The sequence below is a fragment of the Emiliania huxleyi genome (genome assembly GCF_000372725.1).
Source record: "Emiliania huxleyi CCMP1516 unplaced genomic scaffold EMIHUscaffold_70, whole genome shotgun sequence".
In the NCBI taxonomy this organism is placed as follows: domain Eukaryota; phylum Haptophyta; order Isochrysidales; family Noelaerhabdaceae; genus Emiliania; species Emiliania huxleyi.
In genome coordinates this window covers 310,405-319,596 of record NW_005196755.1, presented here as the reverse complement: position 1 = coordinate 319,596, position 9,192 = coordinate 310,405, and the positions used below count along the sequence as shown (strand labels likewise).

Sequence of the window (9,192 nt, the reverse complement as noted above, 5' to 3'; positions counted from 1 at the left end):
AGAGGCGCCGTTCACAGCTGCCGCTCGCCGCCCCGGCCTCTCGGAGAGCCTCAGCCGCTTCTCCTCGGCGATAGCGCGCTCCGAGTCCGTGTGAAGCCTGGTTTTAGGAAGCAATCAGAGATGCCGGGAGATGTAGGGAGATGTGGGGAGATGTGAAGAGGTGTGAAGAGGTGTGAAGCCAGGTGAAGGGCTGAGGAGTACTGAGATATGAAGAGATGCGGCGAGATGCGGGGAGATATCACACTTCTAGGGCCTGGGATATGAAGAGATGCGGGGAGATGCGGGGAGATATCACGCATCTAGGCCCCTTAGCCGGTCCGACGGCTGCGCCTTGACCTCCCCGCCCATCGCCGCCAGCAGCGTGTGGTAGTCGCTGTACGATGCTGCGCCCTCGCCTCCCGCGCCGCCCGCCTTGCCGGCCCCACTCGGCTTGGCCGCCGCCTTTCCGGCGGCGCCACCGAGCAGCAGCGACTGCACGTCGCTAAAGTCGGCGTCCAGCCGGTCTACGAGGCTCCGCTCCTGAGGGGCGGGGGCACAGGCACAGGCACAGGTGGCGTCGGCAAAACGGTGGCGCTGTGGGCGAAGGGTGGCGGTGTCGGCAAAGGGATGGCGGGGGCGGCGGGCGGTGTTGGCCTGAGAGTGGGCGGGTGTGTGGTCTCGGGCGGAAGAGGGGAACGGACACAGAGGCGGGCGGCGTGGGCAAAAGGATGGCAGGCTGCGTGGCGGCGGCGGCGGGTATGTGGTCTCGGATGGACAGAGGTGCGAGGACGCAGAGGCAACCTCTCTGCGCATCTACAGCTGCCGCTCCCGCTCCCGCTCCTCCTTGCGGTCGAGGCGCGCGAGCTTGTGCTTGGCGATCGCCGCGTCGAGCGCCTCCCGCTGGCTCAGCAGCGCCCCTTCCGACCCTCCGCCAAAGTTGACCGCGCGAACAAAGTCGGACCCGCCAAATCCGTCGTCGGCGCCAAACGCCCCGGCATCGTCGTCGTCTGCGCCGAAGCCGCCGCCGCCGCCGCCGGCCAGCTCGTCGTCCTCCAGCTCGCCGAGCGAGCGCCCGCCGTGCGTCAGCTCGACCGCCGCGGACGGCTCCTCGAGCGCAAACTTGGACGAGCGCGCCTGCCGAAGCCTCTCGCGCTGCAGCCGCGCATAGTGCTTCTCCTCGGCGGGCAGGTTGTCGTCCGCCTCGCCAAAGCGGCCATCGATCAGCACGTTGCTACGGTGCTGGTTCCGGTACTCCACCGCCAGCGTCTCGCGCCGCTCCGCCTCGGACCGCTTCCGAGCGGCGCTGGACGACTTTGGCGCGCGCGGCTTGCGCTGGCCGACCACATCGTGGCGCTTGCGCTCGACGGGAGCGGCCTCGAACTTTGAGGCGGCGCCACGCGAGGCCTTGGCAGCCGCCTTGAGCGAGCGTGCTCCGCGGGCGGCGCGAGGGGCCATGCGAATTTTTTTAGAAGCCCGCACCACACTGGGCACGGGACTGGCGCGCACTCGACCAAAAAGAATTCTCAACAGCAAAGGACTACCAGTGAGGATCATTTGTACAAAAGGGCACCAGTAGGAGAAATCACCCCGTGGCTCCAGCGGCGAGGGTGAGGACAGCGGAGACTGCCGAAAGAGCTGCGGCGAATTTATGCAGGGCGTGCGTGACAGCGGCTGCAAACAGGGCGGGAGCGGCAACAGTGATGAGAGATTGAGCCGCCAGAGTCGCATGGTTCAGCTCTCTGGTCGCGGTCGACACGACGTGCCAATCAGCTATCTCGACGCGGATGATGCGGCCACAGACATGGAAAGCGCGAGGCAACGCATCACACCAGCTACGGGCAAGCCTCAGGAGGGAGGTTGCGACTCATCGCTGAGCTATGAGTGGATTCCGCTCGAGGTTGCGGGTTCCAGCCTCAGTGCAGCACCTGCCAGCATGCGCGATGAGGATTGGCAAGCGGCGCTGGGCGCTGACCGGGACTGGAGTCAGTGGACCAAGGCCCGCCTACAGCTACACGCCTCCCCAAAAGGGGAGTCGATTGAGTTGCAGGAGGATCCTGGACGGCATCAGGAGGGTGGAAGTCTGGAGGAAGACACCGCCTTGGGCGAACTTGAGAGCAGCTATGAGCCTTGGGCGTTGCAGGTGTAGGATGGCACACCGCCAGAGAAAAAAGAAAACCCAGCGCAAAACCTTCTCCCAGCCGTGGGCGATATCACGGCATTCTTTTTCCCCGGCGGGTTTGGAGAAAGAGGATAATGGGGGAGGGACAGGTGGCGTTTATTTTTGCTTGGCCGGACATCATGATGAAATTCTGCAAAAACCTGACCGGCCCCTGCCCTGCCCCTACCTACCTACCTACCTACCTACCTTACTTATGGGAAACTAAAAAAGAAATCACGGGGTGGGTGAAGGTGGGGTACTATACCAACTAAAGTGATGGCTGGTGGTACTATCCTGCAACCACAGTCCTTCCTGTGACATGGCAACTCTCAAGCCCTACAAAGATCAACGACTTGGGGAGGGTTGACATCGTGATTTGGGCGGAAAAATTCTTTTTCTGCTGTGAAAATTCCGGCGTGAGAGAGGGAAAAACCCGACGGGAGGGCCCAGACCCTACCCTACCTACCCCATCATGATGTCCGGCCAAGCAAAAATAAACGCCACCTGGGAGGGAAGGGAGGAAAGTAAAGAAAAAAGAAAAAGAATCCCGTCCGCCGCATCGCCCTTTGGGGCCGCGATTTGTAATGGCGCCGCCGCTCGAGGCGCGCGTGCCTCGCGCCCCGGCTGGTAATTTCAGCCGCAAGCAGCGCGAGCTTCGCATCAAGCGCGGCCTGCTACTACCTCCGGCCTGGCGCGTGCCGACCGAGCGCAGCCTTCACTTCTTCTTGAAGGGCGTGTTGTGCTGTGCGGAGCTCCTCGACACCATCCAGACCTGGCGGACTGGTAAGGAGAACACGCTGCGTCGGATCGCCGAAGTAATAACGCGACAGCTGATATCCAACACGCCTTCGTCGCGACACGCGCTCATCAAGCGCTTGGTCCGCGACGCGCTGCTGAGCGACAGCGAGGGCAACTACTACTCGATCGCAGCTACCGAGAAGAGGTTGCGCCACCTCGACTACGAAGACTGCTGCGCGCGTGATCACTACACGAGTCGCAGCTACGGCAAACGCTTTCACCCCTACGTCCTTTACAGGTTCATCCTGTTCTTGCAGACGCGCAGCGAATTGTTGCGCTCTAAGATTGAGCAGACGGCATCCTGCGCCGTGTGCAAGGAGCGCGCCGCGCGCCGCGCCGAGGAAGGCGGCGTCCCCGTCATCTGGCGGCAAGCGGAGCCGTGCCGCCATTGGACTTGCGATACGTGTACCCGCGACCTCGCCGCCCGCGGCATGGCCAACCACTGCAGCTTGTGCCGGGCAAGGGTGATCTCCTACCCGCTCGGCGTTGCGCCCGGCGCCAACCAGAGCTGACGCTCCATCTAGGGCGGGGCCGGTGCGCGTCGGTGCACCCGGCTCCGCGTGCTGAGCGACCGTCTAGCAGTGTCGTTTGTGGTACCGCGAGCCGCGACGCATAGTCGTGTGTATGTCTCGCTCTCCCTCTCGGCGGTGGCCGGTGCGTCGAGCGTGACGGGGATGAGATACGAATCTCTCGATCGCCCGAGGTAAGGTAATTTTTCAACGTGGTGGGGGAGGGCCGGGGCAACCCGCGCAACTCCACACCCACACCCACGCGCGCGCCTGAATCACTAGTATCATGCTAATTGGTATTACTAATCGCGGTGTCGTATCTTCCGCCTGGTCGTCTAGGCTCTAGCATGGTAGGGCAACGGCTTGAGTGAGCGCTCATCTCGGTTCTCGCTCGCTCTCTCGAACCACGGCTCTCGATATGTATGTCTCTATCATCCGTGTAGTGTCTCTCGCGTCTCGGCACGGCCTCTCCAACCTCTCGCGGGCTCAGCTATCCGTGAGTCTCGCTCTCTAAGGGTGTGGACGAGTATCTATCTCGAATCTCGCGCGCTCTCTACGTGCGCACAAACAAACTGTGTCCCGCCGAGGAGGCGCCTCACGCCAGTCGATGGCCGGCCGGCAACGCCTCTGCTCGGCACCGCCATCGGGAGATGGCGGGCGGCCGGGGGAAGCGGCTCGCGGGCCTACACGCTAGCCGCCTCGGCCTTGGCCGCGGCCTTGGCCGCGGAATTGGTCTGGCGGCAGAGCGGGCAGGGCCCGCCGGTGGCGACGGCGAGGTTGACAGCGACGCGGCCGTCGCCGGCCGCGCTCAGCGCGCTCAGGCTGGCGCACACGCGCGCCTGCTTCGAGCGCACGTGGTCGCCTGCTGGCATCGTGTCGACGGGCACGTCGCGGCTCGCCATCGCCGCCTCGCTCATGTCGAGGTCCGGGTCGTGGGCGTGCTGGGTGAAGGCGAGCGTCGGCGGCGCGGAGACCTCGCCGCCGCGCGGCGCCGCCTTGACCTGCTGCTTGTAGGAGATGTAGTCGTGCTCCCAAACCTCCACGACGACGTAGCCCTCGGGGCGGGTCGTGCCGTCGAGGCCGAGGTGCGGCCCCTTGATGTACTGCTCGGTGCGGCCTGCGCAGGGGGAGGAGGCTAAGCCACGAGCCGAGGTGGGCGCATGGCGGGGCGGAGCGGGGCGCGCACGGCGCGTCGTGTTGCACAGCGCCGGGCCCCACTGGTGCCCGACGCCGAACGTCTCGTGCAGCGGGTTGCCGGGGGGGAACCCGTGGAACCGGTTGCCGTGGAACTGGTAGGCGACGAGCGCGCCGTCGGAGGCGCGGCGGCACACCGCGTCCACCTTGATGCGAGGGTGGTCGGCGAGGATGCCCGCCTCCCAACCTATTCACGGAAGGAGATGTGAAGAGGCGCGCTGCTCACCGCGAGCGAGGGGGTTGGCGGCGAGCGCGTGCACCCTCGGGCTCCTCGCCGGGCGCAAAGTGCACGTGGCGCAGCACGACGAGATCCTCCTGCTTGGCGAGCACGTGCAGCGCCTCGCACGCCGCGTGCGAAGCGCCCGCCTTGTGGGACGACTTGGTGCCCGCCTCGACCGCGTGCTTTGAGCAGAGCTGGTGCGGGGCCGAGCGGCCGGCGGCGTCGGGAGGGCCGTCGAAACCGGCGCAGACGAGCTCGCCCTCGCGGTCGCACACCACGCAGTAGTAGTGCGACGAGTTGCCCGGCCACGGCACGTTGCGGCGGAGGTACTCGGACCTAGGGATGTAAAGAGACACGGTTTACTGCCGTGGCGAGCCGTCGGCGAGCAGAGGCGCGAGTCGCGCCGCGAGCAGGTCGCGCAGATGTTGGGCGTGTTGAGGAGCGACGGGTTCTTGAACCCGTAGCCCTCGAAGGGCTTGCCGCAGCCGCCGCACTCGCGGTAGTCCTCCGGCGAGCGGTGCACGCGGTCGATGTGCCTCGGGAGGCTCGCCGGCAGCATCAGCGCCTCGCAGCCCGGCTCGGTGCAGGTGCAGGTCCGCCGCTGCTCGATCGACCCGAGCAGCGCGCTGCAGAAGCGGCGCTGGTGCTGCTCCAGGTAGCCAGGGACGACCTCGACGCCGCAGTGCGGGCAAGCCACCCGCCGCTCCTCGGCCGACCCGAGCAGCGCGCTGCAGAAGCGGCGCTGGTGCTGCTCCAGGTAGCCAGGGACGACCTCGACGCCGCAGTGCGGGCAAGCCACCCGCCGCTCCTCGATCGACCCGAGCAGCGCGCTGCAGCCGCGGCGCTGGTGCCTCGCCAGGTCGAGGAGCTGCTTGCCGCAGTGCTCGCAGTTCCCGGCTTGCGACCGCTTCCGCTTCTTGCCACCGCCGCCTGCTGCCGACAAGCGCTTCACTGCACAGTCTGGCACTGATCCACTGTTGGCGGCCATGAGCAGCGAGCTGACGTCGCCGAACACCCCCTCGGCATCCTCGAGCGCCTTCTGCGCCGCCTCGCTCTCTGCCGCCTCGCGCCCCCTCGCGCTAAGCTTCCGCTCGCGCACCATGATCCGTTCCTCGCACACACTCGCGAAGAGTGATAGGAAAATTTAGGATTTAGACAAAACAACTCTCTAAATTTAGGAAGAGCCGGACGCCCTAGGTAGGGTGGGCGACGGATAGCGCACCACACCCCTCTCCTTAAAATCCCTGTGTGGTGGCGGCGTGCCGTCCTCCCATCCCTCCCTTGGGTTCCCCGTTTTCTTTTTTTCTTTCGCACAACACTGTGAAAAAACTGGCCTGTCACACAGCGGGTGAAAAAAAATAGGGCGAGGAACGCGCCGCGCGGGGCGCCGCCTCACCGGCCCTCGCCAACGCCTCTAAAAAAAGTGGCGCAGAGTGAGGCGGCGCCCCGAGCGAGCACGTGAGCCCCGTCCGTGGCTCCAACCCGACCCTTCCTTTTTTGAGCTGGTGTGCCGCAGCGGCGAGCGACGCTCCCGGCTCCCGGCTCCCATGTATGTGCACAGAAAGAAAACATAAAATCTAAGGGATATGTATCGCACGGCGATCAGGCAAGAAGAAGAAGAAAAAAAAAACGTAGCCAAATAGCCGTCAAGAAAAAAGAATTTGCGCGGGGCGTCAGGGAAAAAGAAATATCGGCGGCGTGGGGTTACTGACTGCACACTCCAAGTGCTCCAAGTGCTCCTTGTAGTGGCGGCGAGCCGTCCTCCCATCCCTCCCTAGGGCCCACTGATTTCTTTCTTTCTTCGTTACGCACAAAAAGAATTTTAGAAACGAACTGGGCACTGAATGAAAGCAGACGAATCTAGGGATGCATGCAAGCTACACAATCAGCTCTCCCGCGGCTACACAACATCGATGGCATCGTCGAGAGCGGTGCGGCCAAGCGCCTCCTTCTCCATCGACTTTTTCAGTCCGCACCAGCCTTCAGCAGCAGTGACTTTATCTCCGCGTGGCCTTTAAAGGCGGCAGCATGCAGCGGCGTTTCCGAGGCGAGGCCAAACGTGGAGGGAATGTTCGGGTTGGCGCCCGCCTTTAGCAACTCCGCCACCATCTCTGTGTGGCCTTGGACGGCGGCATCACGCAGCGGCGTGTCCGATACGAGCATACCGAGGCCAAGCGTGAAGGGAGTGCTCGGGTTGGCGCCCGCCTTCAGCAGCTCCGCCACCACCTCTGTGTGGCCTTGGTTGGCGGCAGCACGCAACGGCGTGTCCGAGGCGAGCATGCCGAGGCCAAGCGTGTTGGGAGTGTTTGGGTTGGCGCCCGCCTCCAGCAGCGCCGCCACCATCTCTGTGCGGCCTTTCTTGGCGCCAGATACCAGCGGCGTGGCCGAGGCGAGCATGCCAAGGCCAAACGTCAAGGGAGTGCTCGCGTTGGCGCCCGCCTTCAGCAGCTCCGCCACCACCTCTGTGTGGCCTTTAAAGGCGGCAGCAATCAGCGGCGTGGCCGAGAAGAGCATGCCGAGGCCAAGCGTGAAGGGAGTGCTCGGGTTGGCGCCCGCCTTCAGCAGCTCCGCCACCACCTCTGTGCGGCCTTTAATGGCGGCAACAAACAGCGGCGTGTCCGAGAAGAGCATGCCGAGGCCAAGCGTGTCGGGAGTGTTCGCGGTGGCGCCCGCCTTCAGAAGCGCCGCCACCACCTCTGTGTGGCCTTCCGTGGCGGCAGCACGCAGCGGCGTTTCCGAGCGGAGCATACCAAAGCCAATCCGCCTGCCCACGTCGATGTCGCTGCGCACATGCTGGTACTGGAGAAGCTCGACGACTCGAGGGTGATTACCGGCTTGGGCAGCGGTGTAGAGAGCGCTTCTTTTTTGCGCTGCGTACCCGCCCCATGGAATCGTCAGGGCAAACAACGCGAGGAAGAAGCCTCCGAACCATCTGAGCAGGCGAACACGCACCGGCCTTAGGTCCGGCCAGCGGTACAGAGCTCCAAGGGTAACGACGAGCACGACCACCGTGGCGTCTGCCATGCTTGTGCGAGGGACGAGGGAGAGCAAATGCGGGACTCGAGGGGCGGACCCAAGAATTCTTTTTCTCTGTCCGGCGCTGGGTGCGAGAGGAGCCGCGAGAGCAAGGGATCGGCAGGCGGCGGCGGCGTCGCAGAACGAGGCCGAGGAGAGCGATGAGTCAGGGGATGAAGTACTCGAGTAGCAGTGTTTGTTCTGGCTGGGCGGCACGCCTAGAGAGGGATTTTTAGCAATACCAAACAACTCAGGTGATCTCCGAGGAGGCTTCATTCACAGCACATCTCGAGCCCCTTCTTTCTTTTGCACGACACTGCGCTTTGATGTAACATTCTTTCTTTTGGCGAGGGAGCCTTTGTACAATTCTTTTGGCCCACAAAACTGTCCCATCAAGGGCAAGGAACTCGTACGTCCCGTCCCATCCTTGCCAAGTTACCCCCTTCGAGATCATGCTCAGCGCTACCATTGCCGCCGCGGGTGTCGGTCCCATCATGCTGGACGAGTCAATCCTTGAAGAAGACGACGCCACTTCAGTGGCCGCCCTCTACACGACGGGCCATCCCCGCTGCCTGCCGCCGTCCCTACCTCCGCCGGGTGCTCTCCTCGTGCCTTGCACCGACGAAAGCTTTTGGCCAGAGAAGAAGAAGACATCCGCGCCGTCGGCCAGGCACGACGAGGCGCTCCTCCAAAGTCTTACCGGCAGCGCAAACCCCAGCGCGAACGAGCTCCGCCGCGCTATTCTGTGGCACCGGCTGCCTGTGCCGCTTATAGAAGGGGGGCGGTCGCTCCCTCAGCTCCGCCTCCAGGTGGCTGAGGTGTACCGCGCTGTCGACCCCGCTCGGCAGCGTTCGGTCAGGCGCGGCTCCCGGTCGACACGCCGCAGCAGCGCGCGGTGCGGCTCGAGCAGAGGATCGAGGGCCGCGCTCTGCAGGGCTTACTGAGAGACGCCTCTCGCTGGACCGTGGCCCTGGACCGCGGCCCCTGCACACTAGAGTCACAGTCTCCAATAAAACCTTCTCGTGATGCGAGTGTGGGTGCCGCGTTCGTGCTGCTCTACTCTAAACAAAATGAGCAATAAGATGGTCAACATCGGAACAGTCCTTGCTGCACCACAAAATGACAAAAAACTCGGGCTCGTGCTCATCAATCGAAGCGCGGGTAGTTTCCACGCTCAACCACAAGGCGAGCCTGAGTCACCATATCCCTCGCTGGGGCCGCGCGTCGTCGAGGACACGCTCCGCAAGGAGCAGCCGCAAAAACTCGCCTACTAGCATTAGTTCGCGTCGTCAAGACGTAACGCCAGCAGGCTGGCGCAC

General features: G+C 64.0%; 2 protein-coding genes across 2 annotated transcripts; one reads left to right on the top strand and one right to left on the bottom strand.

Annotated features, from left to right (window-relative positions):
* Window positions 1–291: 291 nt before the first annotated feature.
* EMIHUDRAFT_216646 (hypothetical protein) lies at window positions 292–1,434 on the bottom strand (the record flags this gene model as incomplete). Its single annotated transcript, XM_005761637.1, has 3 exons — window positions 292–481; window positions 797–873; window positions 1,072–1,434. The coding sequence occupies 3 exons, from the start codon at window positions 1,432–1,434 to the stop codon at window positions 292–294; spliced, it is 630 nt and encodes a 209-aa protein (XP_005761694.1).
* A 1,287-nt stretch (window positions 1,435–2,721) lies between these two features.
* Window positions 2,722–3,447, top strand: EMIHUDRAFT_216644 (hypothetical protein; the record flags this gene model as incomplete). The annotated part of the gene is made up of 1 exon (XM_005761636.1): window positions 2,722–3,447. The coding sequence occupies one exon, from the start codon at window positions 2,722–2,724 to the stop codon at window positions 3,445–3,447; it is 726 nt and encodes a 241-aa protein (XP_005761693.1).
* Window positions 3,448–9,192: the final 5,745 nt, after the last annotated feature.